The following is a 19596-nucleotide window of genomic DNA, read 5'->3' on the forward strand; positions in this document are numbered from 1 at the left end:
AAATGAGAAAATGAGGGTAGAACAGAAGTGTTCCTCTTGAGGAACAGATAATGTTTATAAAAACTTAAATGTAACCTTTAATGAAAAAGTCATATGCATTATAAAAAAGGGGTCAGTATGAGTGATGTGGAGATGGCTACATGTGCTTTCTTAAGAATGCCACATCTCTTATCACACAGATTTCAAATACTTTTGGCTACATTTATGAGCATTTTAAAAGAATGGCGCTACATCAACTAAAGGACAACCAACAAATATAATTATTTCTTCATCAACACAATAAGGTAACAACAATGATTAAAATACTTTCCCTCATATAGTCAAAATACTAATCTTAATTTTCATTTACATAGCTGGAGGCACATGTGTAATTACCAAACGTATAGCACAGAAACAAGAAAAAGTGTATTAAGTTGAGCTATTTTGACAGGTTTTTCTACTACACATAATTATGAACAATTTATTATAAAAACCTACATATACAATTAATAAATACTTGATCACAAGTCTTTTAAAATATAATCAGATGAAATGTGTAGAAAAAGACATTTCAAAGTCATAGCAGTTACTACTGTTACAATATTTAATCATTTTTACAATAAGTCTGCTGGTCCATTTCAATTAAATTTGTTCTCAGAACCATTACATTTCTTGCTGAATTGCATTCAGAGCAAAAGCAAGTTGCTTAATCTTTTCTTCCATTGCTTTTTTGTTCTTGTATGTTTCTTCCAGAAGTCCACGCATTTCTTCCTCAACTTGATGAACCTAAATCAACACAAATTTTACAGCATTTCAGTTTCTTAAAAAATTTTTTTAAATACATTCTGAAAGAAAAAAGTCAAAAATTTAAACTTATGCACGTTATAATCAGTGATATTCATTTAAAAGCAAAGAGGTTAGTAAAATGTACCTTGTTCAAATACTAACGTGGAGAACAACGTTTACGCTGTATACAGAGGACTCACGTGGTGTATCATCTGTTTCTCAGAGGTTCTTGTGATGAACACGTGGTAATTTATTTTTACTCTATTTTGGAGCTCAGAAAATTTGTTTAAGGTTGTGCAGCTTCTCAGGAGCACATCTAGACAGAAACCCAGTTTTCTGACGTAATCTTTCCAGCGTCCTGCACTGCTTATGCATGCTGAGTCACGAGTTCAACTTAAACACCAGGTCCTCACAGACCCTGAAAACTGCAATAACCTCCCTTCCCAAAGAAACACTGTAATCCAGTCCCCGCTACAGCTCTTGAACTGCTTTTGGTGGTTCGAAATTACCGTCTTTTTGAGAGATCATTTTATCACTTATTCCTAACCGACATTCTCCTAGGATTCTCTGTATTTGACGCTATTAATTTCTCTTCACACAGACTCCTGGAGGTGACGCTGGCCAATCACACGACCTTGATCATAACCTTACGGAGTGTCACTTCCCCTTTCTGTTGCTGAACTCTTCAAGTTGCTGATTTCTGAATCTCCAGTCCTCCAGATATAACAGTTTCTTACTGCCACTTGAAAATCAGGGACAAATGGAAATTCACAACTGTCCCCTCAGTCTCGTGGATCTCTACAGAGGGATCATATCAGAATCACTGGCTGAGTTTTAAACTTGGCCAGGTCTGACCCCAGACTTAGTGAATGAAAGTCTCTGCAGAGGAACCTCATGCATGTGTAGTACTAAAAAGTGCCACAGGTGATTCTGATTTAGCATCACCTTAAACTCATTCTTTTCTCATGATATTAAAATGATAAACTTGACAGTCTTGAACCTAAATAATAAAGTACTCTGTAGGAACTTTTCCCAAGACAGTGATGGACTGTATGTAATACATTCACACTCTCATCTTCCTGTGTGTAAGCAAAGGGCTTCCATCCGAGGCTGGTTTGGGATACGGCAGTTTCTATCCAGAGATCAGGCATCAGGTGCACATCAGGATCACACTGACAATTCCAGTTTCATTAGAATTGTATTCTACAACTAATATAAGTACTACCAACATTTTGGCCTGGCTTCTTCACAGTTTTGGCAACATTCTTCATATCTATGTAGTCATTACATCATGCTGCCTTTTCTCTTTATAATTCTCAAAGATCCAATTTACTTAGCTATAACAATTGAATACTGATTATCAATGGGAATTTTACTTACAGTACCTTGAAATTTGCAGAATCAATGTACTTCTGCTTCTCACTTGCCAGCTGTACTATTTCAGCCTGATGAGCTTCCACAATTGCTTCCACTTGTTTTTTAAAGGCATCATCCATACTATGAAGCTTTTCCATTGCATCCCTTAAAAACAAAACAAAACCACCATTTTTCTGTGTATAAAAATTAGGATGTTTTTTCTTCTTAGATGGCAGCTCTTATATTTATATTTTAATGGAAGCATAATTCCATTAAATAGGGAAGGGCTATCCCGGATAACTAAAGATAAAGTAGTTCATCATCCAGCAGAATCCATTAGTAACAGAACAGGGTAGGGTAACATCAGGGAAAGTTTGTCACACTTTCATACTCTGAAAGTTATAGGTCTCTGATTCTCATTTATTTTGAGTCTAAGGACATGGTTTATAAGCACCTTCACAGATGACCACTGTCAATCTGTCTTTCTCCATGTACTCGCAGTGGGACAATAATTTGAGAAGTGTATACTATAGGCAGGTATAAGTTTATAAACATCTATGCCTGACTTCCCTATGTTAATAGACACATTAAACAGTATTCAAAAAATTTTAGTGCTAAAAGTTTCTTAGAGGCAAAACAAAAATTCCTTTATATTAAATATGAATAACTTAATTAAAAACGTTAAGTCCATAATGAACATATTTTCTGGTTTTGGCATAGCCCAAAGTAATAGCGGACTGAACTTTAGGATCACGAATCAAAAGCCTCTCTTTTATGCCCAGCTGCAACACTTAGTAGCCATGTGACTAAGGGCAAGTCACAAACTCTACATTAAGTTTTTCAATTTTATCAATAGGATGATCCTGTTTGTGTTGCCAATCTCATGGAATTACTGCTGGGTTCAAAATAAGATATAAGAAATTTATATATTATATATAATTTATATATTATATAATTTATAAAATTTGTATATTATAAAAAGCTATACAAGTAAAATGTTTTTATTAACAATAATTTGCTTATTTTATTAAAATTCCATTATATTAAAAATCATATATAGGGGCTGGCCTGGTGGCATAGTGGTTAAGTTCATGCACTCTACTTGGGTGGCCCAGGGTTCGCAGGTGCGGATCCCGGGCACAGACCAACACACTGCTTGTCAAGCCATGCTGTGGTGGCGTCCCATATAAAGTAGAGGAAGATAGGCACGGATGTTAGCCCAGGCCCAATCTTCCTCAGCAAAAAGAAGAGGATTGGCATCAGATGTTAGCTCAGGGCTAGTCTTGCCCCACCCCCGCAAAAATATATATATATACATGGCAGTTTTACTCATAAAGGCATTAATGTATAAAATCAGGTCTTTATTGTTTTGCTACTAATGACAAGGTAAACAATAAGAGATTCTAAAAATTGTCAAGCTTTATGACTTTTATTAAGTTTAGGAATTGCTATATATAGGAAATGCTTGTTTCTTTTAGGATCTAAAGGACTCTAAATTGCAAAGTTCTGACTGGCAGGAGAGAAAATTGCAACAGTTTCCAAGCCAAGGTCCCTGTATTAGTGCTTGGTTGAAAGCAAAGTGGAAAAGTGTCCATTAGCAGATAAATAAGTACTGTACTATTAATCAAAACTTTCTGTAGGGTATGCTAACAGTTTTCCATTTACAGTGAGCTAAAATATAAGAAAGCAAATTCCAGGTTCTATTAGATGTGATATAATGGGAACCTATCTCTATATGAGGTTTTTGGACTATCTATATGCCACGTCATCTATACCACTCTATATCTCGACACAAGAACCGATCGTTAAACCATGCTACCTATTTTTCAACTCAGTCACCTTTATAAATTATTTTAACAAGTCTAGTCATAGTTTATGAGATAAAACCTTCATTTCCTCTAAAAAATTCTATAAAATCCACACAGCCATGGCCTGCAGGTACACATTTTCTTCCCCTTCTTTAAAATCAGCTCTCAGCCTCAGCCTGTGCAGGCCAACTGCTCCCTATATCTGCTCCAGCTCCTTCGGGAGCTCACTGCCCCAGCAATCCGGGGACCTCCTCCTCTCAACTCCACACACAACAGCCAACAATATCACTGGCTGCTTCCATTCAGAGTTTGAAACCAGTAACCACAGGAATAACAAAATATTCATACATACGTGTCAGGGACTGTTTAAGTACTAAACTCAGACAAGCCACATACACATAAATACACACACAGAAAAGTTACACCTCACCATACACACTTAAGGTAGAAACTATTATTACTCTCATTTTCTAGATGGAATGGAAATACAGTACTTGGCAAATAACCACGTCCACGGGTTTTAGCCCTTCTTTCTCTCTACATCTCTCACCTACATCAATTCAGTGTTTATGTTTAAAGATATCCCACATACTTGGGAACGTAACGCTTACTTTTGTAGCTCAATACTTTTGTCTCTTTCCGCTCTAAGTTTCTTTTCTTTGTTTTCAAATTTTTCTTTCACTTCTTTCACTTGCATTTCAAGATGACTGAGAAGCTCTCCTTTATCATGCCACTTCTGATTAAGTGTGCTAATACAAGAAGAAAGAATTTTAATAAAATTGTGATATGAAACTATTAAGCTACATTTTATTTTTCTATGGGAAATACTGTATAATACCTGTAAGCTTTTCTAATTTCTTCAAGTTCTAATTCCTTTACTTTCAACTGCTGTTTTAATTTTTCTCTTCTTTCACTGTGTTTTTCTAGTTTCTCAATTATGTCATCCAGTTGTGAAGATTTTTCGTCAAGTTGTTCTTGAGTACATTTTTGTATTTCAGTGATCTTTTCCTGTAATATTTTGATTTGCTCCTCTCTTTCCTGTAAACACTTCAAGAAAAAAATTAGTACTTCATTTTTATGAATCCTTGATGTCTCATTTCCTAATTAAGTATGGTTTAAAATTATTATAAAAACTACAGATTAAAAAATAAATCGAATGTTCAGTAACTGTTTTAGAAAAGATTTACGGAACATTTTTCATCACAATCAATAAGAAACATCACTACTGTTTTGAGTGCTATTAAGACAAAATTTTTGTTCTATTTATCCTTTTTATTTTAGTAAGTTAGTAATTATCAGAGAGAGAGTAGAAGGAAAAGAAAGCAGCACAATAAAAATTTTGAATTAACATAATTCTGCATATGAAAAGATCTACGCTTTCTGACAGAAACAGAATGAAAACTCTAGGTGGCTGACAGCAACACAGCACTGTTTATGTACGGCACAAATTAAACTGCTATTTCTACTGAACTAAACAGAAGTGTTTTCTTCATTAGGATGAGCAAATACTTTAAAGTATGATTTCATCACTATTAAACTGTTGCATGAAAATAGGGTTTAGAGGCTCCAAAACTTCCTTTTATCATATCTTCTGCATTATGAGTCAGATTTCATCCTATACTTGCATACTACAACTCAGAGGATAATGAAAGAAAGATCAAACCACCTTATGCACTGTGAAATGTTCGCCGGTATGAGGCCTCATGTGGGTTATTTATTCCAATGAACACTGCTTGCTTTACGGGGCATGCCTGGACTCTGGAACAGCTGAGCCATACACCAACTACTGACATCAGTCTCTTAAGGTGAGAAAACTGGTAGTTCTTATTGTTACCTGTTTCCCCTGCCCCACCTTGCCTTTTTTTCCTTTTGGGAAGAAGATGGAGGCAAACAAACAAATACTTGACAAGTCTACTGTAAGTATGGATTCATAAGTTCTATAAAGAATGTGGTCAATTCCTCAGTGTGTTATTTATTTATTTTTTTTTAATAATTTTATTTATTTTTTTTTTCCCCCAAAGCCCCAGTAGATAGTTGTATGTCATAGCTGCACATCCTTCTAGTTGCTGTATGTGGGACGCGGCCTCAGCATGGCGGGACAAGCGGTGCGCCAGTGTGCGCCCGGGATCCGAACCCGGGCCGCCAGCAGTGGAGCGCGCGCACTTAACCGCCAAGCCACGGGGCCGGCCCCTCAGTGTGTTATATATCTAAAAATTCTAAGCAAAGATGTCAGATAGTCTTCTAGTCTAGACCAACATGTGCATAGGAGTCCAGAATTGTTTATTTTCACCCCACGACCTTCTGGAATACTTCAGAGTGGGCAGTCTTGACACATATTACCAGGAATCCACAAAAGCTATAAAAGATTCTTATGAAATACTCCTATTAATAAAAAGAATAACATTGCAGCATCAGAGACTTGTGATCCATACATACTAAAAAGTAGAAAAATAATACATGGGGAAGATACAGAATTTCAAAAAAATTTCTGTTTCTGAGTTCCATAGTCAGAAGCTAACTATAATCTACTTAATTGAAAACATCAAACTACAAATTTTGTAGATTAGGTCATTATTCCTTTAAGTTATTAGCTATGATGAAAGAAATTATGCCTAGCTATCTCTGTATGTTATGTGATTAGTTGGAAAACACCATTAATGCTCATATATTTGAGGCTGATATGATGTTCTTTAAAGTACATGAACTGAACTATGAAAAAAATAGGTTGGGTTGAAAATCTGAAAACAATTTTTTTTTAACCAAAAATCTAAAATTAAAACTCATCTATTTTTTGGTTCTATTATGTCATTCACTACTAGTCATTTCCTTCCAAAACTGCTCAGAGACTGATAAGAAGGCAGCAGTCTTACTGTGGAAGTAGTCAGACACAGTGTATTATACTGAGAGTGTTACCTGCTTTGCCTTGTGAAATTTAAAAGCAAATTGCAAGTCTTTCTGTTTCATATTTAGCTTAACTCAAAAGAAAATATGCTTGGCTAGATTTTTAAAACAAGAAAAAAGGCTTACTGTTAAAAACTTTCAATAATAATTTTCAGTGCAGGTTGGCACATATAACAGATATATTTGAAATTTTAGATAGACTGGAACCAAAACTGCAGTTGAGTGAGCATCAATGTCACTGTTTTGGGTAATACAGTTCAAGCATTCATAGCCTAAATCTAGCTATGGAAACAGCAACATGGTGATACACACGTTTCTTATTTTCCTTACTTGATGAATTTCTGAAGGAGTTTCTTAAAAATGACTATGAAAAAAAATCAAGTCTTAGGTAGTTAGAATTACTCTAAAGAAAGAGTTCTTAACTTTATGGGTGATAATCCCATTCAGAAGTTTCTTAACCCTTTTCTCAGTTATTTTTACACTTTAAGAGATAATCTCTAGAAGAAAATACTGGACTTAAACCTGGATTCAGTGCTCAGGGTAACTTTCAGAAAATTTCTCTGCAGAATCTTCACGGGAGATACTGTTAGTCTTCTCTCTGAAGACAGGCCATATTGAAGAGGACAATAAAAATGGTTTCCCTTGGGAACAAGCATGAATCCTTTACAATCTATTCATATACTTTTAAATGTAGTTTCTCATAGTTTTGAGAAGTGATTTAGCAATACTGGGAGATACTAAACAATGGTTTAAAAGGATATTTTAAACATGTAAAACATTAATTTTCTTGTGATTCCTAACCCTTTATTGACACTACTTCCAGTTATTTCAAAGGGCCATAACAACATTCTCCATAAAATTTTGAACTAAAAGTAATTTCAAGTTAATAAATAAATGTCATATAGCACTTTTAAAAGCAAAGTGGCAAATATTATAAAAGAAAACACATGTTAATCTGTCCTAAATTCCACAACAGTTGAGATTCATTGAGACAAATATTTACTGGATACTTTGATCCACAGATTTTCAAACCTGCCATATGCTCTTTTGCCAAAATAAAATGTCAAACTTACAAGTTTTAATTTTCCAATGGTTTCAGTTTGGTCTTCTATGATTTTGCACTTAATTCTTAATGCATCATTATCACGTTCATTTGCCTTTCGCAGAGATTCATTCTCTCTACGTAAACTTTCAATTTGACCCTCTAGTTTCCCACGATTTTTGGCTAGAGAAGATCCTAAGAAACAAACACTATCAGTAACAAACTTTAGAAGACCTTGGAGGATTTGTATTCTATGAACATCTACTTTAACAATCTAAAATACAGTAAGAAAAACTAAATAAAAAAAAATGTATAATAGCACCACATTAAGAGGAAAGGGCAAGAGCAAACAAAGCCTTCTAAACACCCGTGGCTACCTGAAAACCTAAAGCCACACATCAAGAACAAGTGACTTAGACACGTCATATGTAATTGGAAGTGTTATGGCGTTCAAACAAACAAAATCATATCAAAGATTCCTACATGGAACGAACAAATGAGCAACGCTCCACTGAGACCAACATCTAGCTATTCATAATTAGTAAAAGATCTATGAATGCTATAAAACAGTACATCTCTCTTGCTTTATAGTGATGGGAAAGGGAATGAGACTGAGAGTAAGTTTACCTAAACCTAAAGTGGTTTTCATTCATATGCTATTTCACATTTCTCCATGCATCACAAGAGAAATGTTACCAACAGTTTTAGAAAAACTTGAATGCTGCATAATGTAAAATAATTTAAAATCATTGTATAAGAAAGAATTATTTTCTACGACTTACTCACTTGTAGCATTGTAAAGGTGTACCTGTTCAGAAAAGTAACCAAATTATATTGGGAAGAAAACTAAAACCAGATAATCAGAGCTGTAACTTCATAATTGGTGTAATAAACTATTTCCCATTTCCTAAGAGGCTTTTATTCCTGTTTGGCTGGCAAATGCCTACTTATCTTTCCATATAAAGTGTCACCTTCTCTCTTGGTGTGTCTAGCCCAAGTTAAGCCCTTCCTTTTCTCTCCAATACCCAGATTTGTTGGTTTAGAAGAATGGGGTATTTTCCCTTTGAAAATTTGAGAATTTTACCCTGTTGTGCCAGCTCATGTCCCCATACTTTTCTTTCTGTCCTTAAACCATAAATTAGTGATTCCTTGGCTGCTAGCTCGGAAATAAGCTGGACTTTTTCATGCTTGAGAAGCTCTATTTGAATACTCTTCTGCTTGTCATCTTCAATCAAAATTTCAAGCGTGTTGATTTGATTCTGTATACCCCCAAAAAACATTGAAAAAAAATGCAAAGTAATTATTATATTTTAGTGCTTCTTTATTGTCTATTTTTGCATTTTATAATGAGACAAAATGTTATTTAAGCAAATACAAAGTAAATGTTCCTAAATTTTACATCAGAAAAAGTTTTAATTTTATTAACAAAGATAAATGTAGGTCATGAAATAAAAAGTCAAATTTTAAGAGGGCACTCCTTTAAACACTCTGAATTTTATTCTAATTTCTTAACAGAGCAACTACACATGTAATACTCAAAATTTCTCACCAAGCATTTATATCAATAGTCTAAAGGTCTCTTTCAGGAAGTAAGTTCTCGCAGGCAAAATATCAATAATGTTTAAAACTGAGATAGCAATAAAGAAATTAATTTAAAAATTAGAGCTGGGTCTATCTAAAAACAACCACTACCACCAAAAAATTAATACCAGCAATTCACGTGGTATTTCCTGAGCTTCAACCTTTTGAGTGTCACCATCACAATTTTTGCTGTATCACTATACAACTGGCACCTATTTACTTAGTATGTTTCTTAAAATTAATTCACTTATTTTACCTAAACACTATTTTAGTTTAAGCAACACAATCTGTGAAATCATGGTTAAACCTCCTAGTTGTATTACTTTTCCAATTCACGTCAAATACACAATTAGTATTATTTAAAAGTTCATAATTGTGTACTTCCTAAAATCATCTCAATACATTTGAGGAAATGATGTAAAAAATTAAAAAGGAAATATAAAGTGACAATATCTTACCTGTAAATTTGCTGCTGTTTCTTGTTTCAATTTGGAAACTTCTGCAAGTTTTGCTTTTTGTTCCTTCACCATACAGGTCAGATCTTTAATTAAAGAGGAAGACTCATTTTCCTTTCGTTGAGCCCAAACAAGAGCATGTTTGCTCTTTGCTAACTCAGTTGCAACATTTTCAAAACCATCTTTAACCTATATTTCAAAATTGCATTATAAATAGCAGTTCTCCAAATACTTAGAAAATATTTGTTTCTGCAAACAGCTTACTTCTTTCATTTTTAGAATCACAGGGTTTTAGCAAAAGAATAAAACTCACAGATAATTGGCTTTGCCGGCTAGGCCATATGGTTTGTGTGGCAAATACTCAACTCTGCTGTTATACACAAAAGCAGCCACAGACAATATGAAAACAAATGAGCATGGCTGTGTTCTAATAAAACGATATTTACAAAGACAGGCAGTGGGCCAAATACAGCCCAGGGGCTTTCGTTTGCCAATCTCTGTTCTATAGTAACAGGAGAGGATTCAGGTTTCCCAATCACCATTCCAGTGCTCTCTTTACTTGACCATTTATAATCTCTGTTGTTTTTGCAACAGCATTGAAGAATAGCTATTATTTATGTGAAGAAACTAAGGCTCTAAGAATTTAATTTGTTTAAGGTCATATAGCCAACATGTAAATAGAGCTCGAATGCTAAAATGCAGTCTTCTCATAAAACCATATCTTGCTGATGCTGTTTTCAATAAAAAGCTAGATGCCAATTCTTACATCTTTAAATCTTCTGGCTTCAACAGTTAAAGCAATACGGAATTCATTTTCTAAATCCATATATTGTTGGTTTAATACATCAACTTTTTCTTGGTATTCTTTTATTTCTTGCTCATGCTTTCTCTCTTCTTTAGCTATTTCTTTAGCTAAGGCTTCCTGGAAGTCAGCTTCACTAAAAAACTCTCTTGTTTCAAGTTCTTTCCTGGAATGAAAAACAATTAAAATCATAGGATGCTGTTTACCTGTAAGAAAAACTTTAAAGGTCTTTAGTTACTAAATATGCTATAGTTCCTATTGTTAATTTAAGATTAGCTCTTTACTTTCAAACCCAGAAACTGGGCATAGGATGGTAGAGACAGAAAGAATACGAGTTTTCTTTGATTGTATATGCAGTGGTGATGAGGTTAAGAGGAGTATGTCAAATCTTAACTTCATTGAGATGGTTCAGATTCTATGGCTTCTAAAATGCTTAAGGTGCATTTGTAGAAGTCAAGTTCTGCTTCACTGCATCTTCTGCTTCAGCTGAGTCTCTGACATACAATAAATGCAATCTGACTGGTACCAGTGGTTGGTTAATAGAAAAAATCAGTTACAGTGTGAAATTATTCACCAATCTTTTGATATAGAGCCAGTTTTTTATTTAAATATGAGTTCATTGTTTAGAGTTCTCCAGAATTTTTCCAGAATAAATCAAAGCCATAATACAAAATCTGTTACTTCCAGTTTGGTTTCTCTAAACTAGAACCATAAGTTAAAAGATACTTGTAGAGGAAACTAAGTGCAAAATTTTAGATTTTCGTGATTATTTCCCCCCAATCTTTTATAGGTGTCCTGCCCACACATATGATGACAATTCTCCCTAGAGCATCAGAATCCAATTTATACATTAAAAATTTAATTTGTATAAGGACAAAAACAAAACAGGTTTGGGAACAAACACAATTAACCCATGGCAATGATACAATTCCATTGGTTGGTAGAGCAGTAAGCAGACAACTAGCTGAAAGTGTTCAAATTACTATGGACTCTATAGAGCAGGGGTTGGCAAACTACAGCCTGTGGGCCCAATCTGGCCTGCTATCCTTTTTTTGGAAATAAACTTTTACTGGAACACAGTCATGCCCACTCATTTACGTATTGTCTATGCTACTTTTAAGCTATAAAAGTATAGTTAGGTATGGCCTGCAAAGCCTGAAATATCGTCTATCTGGCCCTTCACTGACCCCTGCTTCAGAGGAATAAAGAATACTGCTTAATTTAACAAGTAGTTACTTGGAGGTCAATTAAAACAGTTTTCTTCCTATTACAATGATGGACTTTTGGTTGGGTTTGGAGAAATACAAAATCAAGCTTAACTGTTAATAAGCCCATACCTCAATCAAGTCACCTATCTGTTTCTAAGCCACTAGCGCTCACTGTAAGAGTGATTCTAATGCGCGAGTGAACTCTGTCAGACTTCACTACTGCTCAATCACTGCCTAGTTATGGGGGAGGGGGAGCGGAGAACCAAGTAGCTTTCTTTCCTATTTTTAAATGTCAATATTTCCTGATACATTTTTCATTTACCTGTGTTCTTGTTCTTTCAATGCAAGAAGTTCATGAAGCTGTTGCACTTGTTCCTTTTCTTGATGAAGGGAAGTTCTAAGTAAGTTTATTTCTGTATCAGCAGCTGCAGCTTTGAGCTCCACCTCTTGGATAAGTCGCATCTGAGTAAAATACACACACGTACAGTATTTAGATAATAATCTCTCCTGCTTCTATTTTAATGCCAGTTCCACAAAGAAAAGTACCTTCTAAATAACAGGACCTAGGGGACTAAGTTGATTTTCAAAATTTATTAAATTAATGATGCTATGCTCACATAAAGTATAGCCCTGGAAGAATCATACACGGGCATTAACTACTGCTTACTTGCATCACAGATCCTAACGATGATTTCCATTTAGCCTGCATGAAAATGAAACACCTTCAAGCCCTCCAAAGAGACTTTCAAAAACCGGCTCTCTCAGAGCACAAGCCCAACAACCTGCCACATTTCCACCAACTCTTACAGCTGCTTTGTGAGCGCTAGTAGCCTCAATTCAGAAATAATCCCACAGGTTACCTTACTGCTACATTGAAGTTAATTTTTCCATATGGCTTAACACCTTTGGCATTTACTACATAACGGTAGAATCTGTTTCAGGATAGAAGCCCTGAATTTGTGTTAGTTATGTGACTGACAAACTCAAACAGAAATACCTGTGCTGCCTGCTGCTGCCGTTTTTGCCTCTCCATCTTTTCTAATGCGTTTTCCAGGGTTCTTAAGTGTCTAATGTGATCCTCTTGTTGATTTCTTGCTTTAATTAATTCAATAGTTAGTTTCTTTATTTCACTTTGAAGTCTGTGAACCATAACTTCAAGTTGTGCTTTGGAATTTCTCTCTTTAAAAATAATTTCCTTTAGCCTAAAGCAGAAATCAAATGTGGCTTTAAGTATATTATGCACATAAAACGGATAAAAACTGTAGTTAATTTAAAGGTTACAGTAGAGAGGAAGATTTGAAGTATGTTTCAAACTCTCATTAGATTAAAAGTGGCTGAAAAACAGTACAATATGCCTCTCTCCCATCCCTGAAACTGACACTGTGTCAAGAGGGAAAACATGGCTACATAAACTAATGAAACTTTATCTGATGTGAACCTGACGATTCAACAGCAAAACTTTATAAACACTAATTTGTTTCAGGCATTGTGTGGGCTTAAAAGCAAGCAAGATGACTAAGATACAGCCTATCCTTCACGTCAAGGTCTAGCAGAGGGAACAGACATGGATACATTTGAAAAGCTATGTGAGAAAAGTGATAGAAGAATAGATCCCTCTGACTTCCCTGTATCTTCCCCAGACACTAAGTACTGATCCCAGCTTTGTATTAGAGAGCCCTTTGATTATGACTGTTTAAGTAAAAAGGGAGAATTTATTGACCCACATAACCAATTCAGAGGATAGGGTGGCACTATTCTGAGGGACTGCTGAAACCAAGAACATCAACACCATCAGGACTCTCTATCTCTGATTCCCTACAGGCTGGTTTCAGTTTTTCCTACTGTGGGCTTCTTTATAACATATGGAGGGGAGAGGAGGATGGCTGCAAACATCTCTGGGATCACATTCTAATAGCTCTGAGGACCAAACAGAAAAGATTACCTTTCTGTAGCTCAACTTAGAAGAGTTCTAGGAAAGGCTCTGACTAGTCCAGTTTGGTTCATATGCACCAATCACTGTGGCCATAGGGCTAAGGCATTATGTCTCCCCACCTGGGGGCAGATGCTCACGTCTCGATCAATATTATAGGCAGAGAGGCAGCTGATGACAGAACACAAGTCTTGTGTTTGAAAAGGGGACAACGAATAGTAAAGACACAGCCTCATGAAGGAACTGCTGAGCAAGGCAGCCACTCCTAAATGTATCTACTATAATTTCCAAGCCATAATTGAAAAAAAGCCATATATCCATCAACTTCTAGACTACAGTCATTTCTCCAATTCTTGTCCTTACCACCTCTCCTCTTGCCTTTGAGGGTGGTCTCCAAACCGGTCTTTTGGTCATCCCTTCCACTCTCTGAACTACAGTTTGCTATGTTACATGAAAGAGCATTGGACTTTACTCTGTGGACTATATGGTGGATGAGGGCAGAGAAGCTGCAGATCAGTAGAATTCGAGCAATCATCTAAGCAAGAGATAAGGGCCTAAACCAAGGTAACACTTTGGGGATGTAGAGGAGATAGTTCAGTATCTTTTAAGAAGTAGAATATCAATACCAATTGGCTGTGGGATATAAGAGAAAGGAAGCAAAAAAACAGTTCCTAAATTTCTAGCTTTGGTGGCTGACTGGATGGGACACCATTTATTAGGACAAGGAATATAGAATAAGGGAGCAGGATAAGTATACCTAAGGACATGCCGATCTTAAGACACATGAGCAACGTAGGCAAGGCATTTTTAGTGGATACTTAGACAAACAGATCTGTTCATCAAGGAGGCATGGATAATAAAGATTCGGGAGCTTATAGGTTGTTAAAAGCACAGCAGAGAAGATTCAGGTTTTGAGATCACACATACTCATAGCATTGTGAATACCTAGATGCCAGACCCTGTATTAGATACAATGAATACAGAGATCCTACCAAGTCACATAAGGGAATATGAGGATTCATGATGATCTAATTCCAAAGAATCAGAAAAGACTGAAGCTGAATTTTCAAGACAACAACGACTATGTATCATGTGAAACATAGCACAATTATACAGAGGTTAAGGAAGGAAAGATGAAATGACCCCAAAGCTTTCCAAATTAAATGGAGTCTGGGTGGCAGCCCCAGACACAGCTTCCTCTAATATCCCACTAAATAATACCTACAATACAGAATAAAGCTAACATTCATACACATACAACTAAAAACAGGAGAAAACATAATGCCAAAATCTGGGAGGAATTTCAATTACAGGCAAACAGAAATAAATTAAAATAAAACAACTCCTAGAACACTCAAGTTTTGCCTCATAAAACTGCATCTTTCTGGAAGAAAAGGAAGATACAGTAGTCTCTCTTTATCCATGAGGGATATGTTCCAAGACCCACAGTGGATGCCTGAAACCTCAAATAGTACCAAATCCTATATATACTATGTTTTTTCCTAACTAACGGGCAGGTAGCACATACAATGTGGATACGCTGGACAAAGGGATGATCTACGTCCTGCGTTGGACGGAGCAAGATTTCACCACACTACTCAGAATGAGTGCAATTTAACTTATCAATAGTTTATTTCTGGAATTTTCCATTTAATGTTTTCGGACCATGGTTGACCATGGGTAACTGAAACCTCAAAAAGTGAAACTGTGGGGCCGGCCCCGCAGCTTGGCGGTTAAGTGCGTGCACTCCGCTGCTGGCGGCCCGGGTTCGGATCCCGGGCGTGCACCGATGCACCGCTTCTCCGGCCATGCTGGGGCCGCGTCCTACATACAGCAACTGGAAGGATGTGCAGCTATGACATACAGCTATCTACTGGGGCTTTGGGGGGGAAAAATATAAATAAATAAAATCTTTAAAAAAAAAAAAAGTGAAACTGTGGATAAGCGGGGACTACTGTATATCCTCTCTCTTCCATTGTCTGTCCCTGAGTCTGGGTCACAGGGTCTCTGTACATCTATCATTACACTGTGCTGTCTGCCTATGTACCCACTGCAAACGAGAGTGCTGTTTTAGTGTGGTACTGTACTGGCGTAGAAACAGACAGAGGCCAATGCAGCAGAATCCAGAGCCCAGAAATAAACCCACGCATACACAGTCAACTAATATTCCATAGAGGAGCCACGAAGACTCAGTGGAGAAAAGACAGTTTCTTCAATAAACGGTGTTGAGATAACTGGATATTCACATGTAAAAGAATGAAACTAGACCCCATCTTATACCACTCACAAAAATTAACTAGAAATGGACTAAAGACTTAAGTGTAGGACCTGAAACCACGAAACTCCTAGAAGAAAACATACAAAATAAGCTCCTTGACATGGGTCTTAGTAACGATTTTTTGGATATGACATCTAAAGCACAAGAAACAAAATAAAAAATAAACAAGTAGTACTACGTCAAACGAAAAAGGTTCTGCACAGCAAAAGAAACAACCACCAAAGTGAAAAGACAACCTATGGAATGGAAAAAAAATTCGCAAACCATCTATCTGACAAGGGGTTAATATTCAAAATATACAAAGAACTCATACAACAGCAAAAAACCAAATAATCCAATTAAAAAATGGGCAAATGACCTGAATAGACATTTTTCCAAAGGAGATATATGAATGGCCTACAGGTACATGAAAAGATGCTCAACATCACTAGTCATTAGGGAAATACAAGTCAAAACCACATTGAGAGATCACCTCACACCTGTTACAATGGCTATCATCAAAAAAACAAGAAATAACAAATGTTAGTGAGGATATGGAAAAAAGAAAACCCTTGTGCACCGTTGATGGGAATGTAAATTGGTGCAGCCACGATGGGAAACAGTATGGAAGTTCCTCAAAAAATTAAAAATATGACTACCATATGATCCAGCAATTACACTTCTGAGACTATATCCAAAGGAAACGAAAACACTAACTCAAAAAGTTATCTGCACCCACCCTGTTCATAGCAGGATTATTTACGATAGATATGGACATAATCTAAGTGTCCATGGATGGATGAATGGATAAAGAAGTTGTGGTATATATATATACACAATGGAATATTATTCATCCATTAAAAAAAACGAGGAAATCTTGCCGTTTGCAACAACATGGATGGATCTTCAGGGCATTATGCTAAGTGAAATAAGTCAGACAGAGAAAGACAAATACTGTATGATCTCACTCATATGTGAAATCTAAAACAAAAAACAACCAATCTCATAGAAAAAGAGATCTGATTTCTGGTTACCAGAGGAGGCGGAAATGGAGGAAGGTGTTCAAAAGGTACAACTTCCAGTTATAAGATACATAAGTACTAGGAATGTATCATACATACATGCAACGAATGTATGATATATATGCAAGTTGTTAATAAAAGTGTAAATCCCAGGAGTTCTCATTAGCAGAAAAACATTTCTTTTCTTTTTCTTTTTATCTATATGAGATGATGGATGCTAAACTTACTGCAGTAATCATTTCACAAAATACGTACGTCAAGCCATTATGCTGTACACTTTAAACCTATACAGTGATATATGTCAGTTATATATCAATAAAGCAGAAACAAATGCAAAAAAAAAAAAAAAAAAGAGTGCTATTTTTCTGAGGTAGTCAGAGGGACTGTTAATTGATCCATCTGTTCCTTTCCCCCTGTCCAGCATCTTCTTGTACCAGAGATAGTAATCCAGAGAGAGCAATGCCCAAAACACATAAGGCAGGAAGTTGGTGAGTGGTGATAGAAGAACTAGCAACAGCACAAAGCACTCCAGCTTGCATAATTACAGAGGTTCTCACAGAACACATGCTGGGTATCGTAATTTTCATTAGACTCCACAGGTACAAAGCATGAGAGAATCAGATTGCTGAGGGTAGAAAATATACCATCAGTACCACAGAACTTTACTAGCTGAATGATTAAAAGAACCTGGGAATTGAGCTGGGAGCTGGGTACACCAATTTACCCTTAAGATCAGAGAAGGGGACTTATCCACTGCATAATCAGATCATCAGACAGGGCATGGAACTGAGAGCAACTTCCCAAACACTGTTTGTCGGCAAATACCAAGTCTAGAAACCTAGTGCTCATTCAAAGACGAGAAGAGAGAGAAATCAACAGGACTGCTATGGAAAAAATCTGATAACCCTTTGAGGAACAGCGTGACTTTAGAAATAATTACCTACACGAACCAGAAGAAAAAAGTTATTGTAATTTCAGAAAACTGGTATTCTCACAGAATGGAATATGACAGACCTGTGTAAAAGAATACAATACATAAAAAACAGATGGGAAATGCGAAATGGAATGGATAAGATGGAAAAACAGAAGCATAAGAATGAAGAAACTTGGGCCATTCTGGTACGATGGTAGCCCATCGTAAAGAACATGTGACAGAGACCAGATACGATGCACAAAGCCTCAAGAAAAGGTTTGCAACCTCTGTCCTTTACAGAAACCAACACTTGATAGGAAAAGTTTGCCATCTAGTCTCTTGCTGTTCTTCATTTATGATACTTAGTTATTTGACACCTGCCTAGAGGCGCAAATAAATGTACCCTGAATCCTTCGTTTATGCAACAAGCTAATAAAGCAATAAACCTTTAAGTAAAACCACATCCACTGTTTTTGATCATACTACAGCTAGTTTAAACTACAGTATTCAGTTTCAAGTTCAGTATTCTTTGCGAGTTATCTGTGTGTTTACAGACTTCTCCCTTACCTATCCGTGGTAAGCAGAGCCAGGCTATGAATCTCCTTTTTTTCATTTGCATGTTTATGCAGTTCATCGATATAATCCATAAGTTTCTTTTCAGCTTGTTCAGCTTTCCATCTCTTCTCTCTCTCTTGGTCTAGTTGTTCAACGAGTGTCTAAAAGAAAACAATAGTGTTACGTGAACTTGGAAAAATTACCTAACCTCTCATCACCTCAATTGTCTCATTTATAATATGGGAATAACAGCATCTAATTCAAAGGGCTGTGGTGAGAATTAAACAAATGAATGGAAGTAAAGCATACGGAACAGTGCAGAACACGAGTGGCACATAATAACCACTCGATAAATGTCGGCTCTATTTTTATTGTCTTAATAATTATTATGATTTTTCTCAATATGAAGGCCTCTACATTTGAGAATAAGGGGAGAAAACCAATAGCACGAAAGCTGTGAAGTATTTTAAACAGGAACCATAGTATTGGTAAGACAGTGTCCATTCCAACCAAAAGTATAACCAGTACTTCACAAGCAAAATAAAGACAAGTTAATGGAAAATATGAAATAAATCAACGTGGACTAAAAATTCTTAAAAACGTAAGAATGTTTAAAGCAAACATTGAAGAATTTTAAAATTCTTGAAAACCTCTTAATCTGGGATCCATGGGTCCAAAATTGGGTTTCAGGAGAGTCCATGAAAACCCTAAAACTATACACAACATTTTGTGAATATGTATAAAAGTAGACTTCTCTGAGAAGACCCACAGATCGCCTTAGATATTTAAAGGCTCTGAGACCCAAAAGTTAGGAACCACCACATCAAGAAATAAGAATTTGAAAATTTAGACCTGTTTTCTCCTTTGCAAGCATATAACAAATGATTTTACCGAAATCTGATCTTAAATAAACGTATAATTTCCATTTCTTTAAAAATTACAAAAGTAATAATATTACACAAATCTGGAAATCAGGAAGGAAAAAATAACCCAATCTTATT

At 35.9% G+C, this 19596-nt stretch overlaps 1 protein-coding gene across 2 annotated transcripts in view; it reads right to left on the bottom strand.

Moving 5' to 3' along the window:
* Positions 1–237: 237 nt before the first annotated feature.
* The window catches only part of LRRCC1 (leucine rich repeat and coiled-coil centrosomal protein 1), a 31904-nt gene continuing 12545 nt past the window's right edge, over positions 238–19596 (bottom strand). The window contains exons 9-19 of one of the 2 annotated variants that reach the window (XM_004441141.3): positions 18608–18756; positions 12916–13120; positions 12241–12380; positions 10675–10876; positions 9912–10097; positions 8957–9131; positions 7904–8067; positions 4768–4976; positions 4541–4678; positions 2151–2286; positions 238–765 (exon numbers count right to left, since the gene is read on the bottom strand). In XM_004441141.3, coding sequence (XP_004441198.1) covers positions 643–765; positions 2151–2286; positions 4541–4678; positions 4768–4976; positions 7904–8067; positions 8957–9131; positions 9912–10097; positions 10675–10876; positions 12241–12380; positions 12916–13120; positions 18608–18756 — 1827 coding nt within the window. In that variant the 3' untranslated portion in view covers positions 238–642. The remainder of the gene's footprint in view (positions 766–2150; positions 2287–4540; positions 4679–4767; positions 4977–7903; positions 8068–8956; positions 9132–9911; positions 10098–10674; positions 10877–12240; positions 12381–12915; positions 13121–18607; positions 18757–19596) is intronic. The other variant, XM_087420384.1, reaches the window with a different exon arrangement.

This window comes from Ceratotherium simum, chromosome 31, assembly GCF_057802395.1.
Source record: "Ceratotherium simum simum isolate JZ-2026a chromosome 31, ASM5780239v1, whole genome shotgun sequence".
NCBI classification, from domain to species: Eukaryota; Metazoa; Chordata; class Mammalia; order Perissodactyla; family Rhinocerotidae; genus Ceratotherium; species Ceratotherium simum.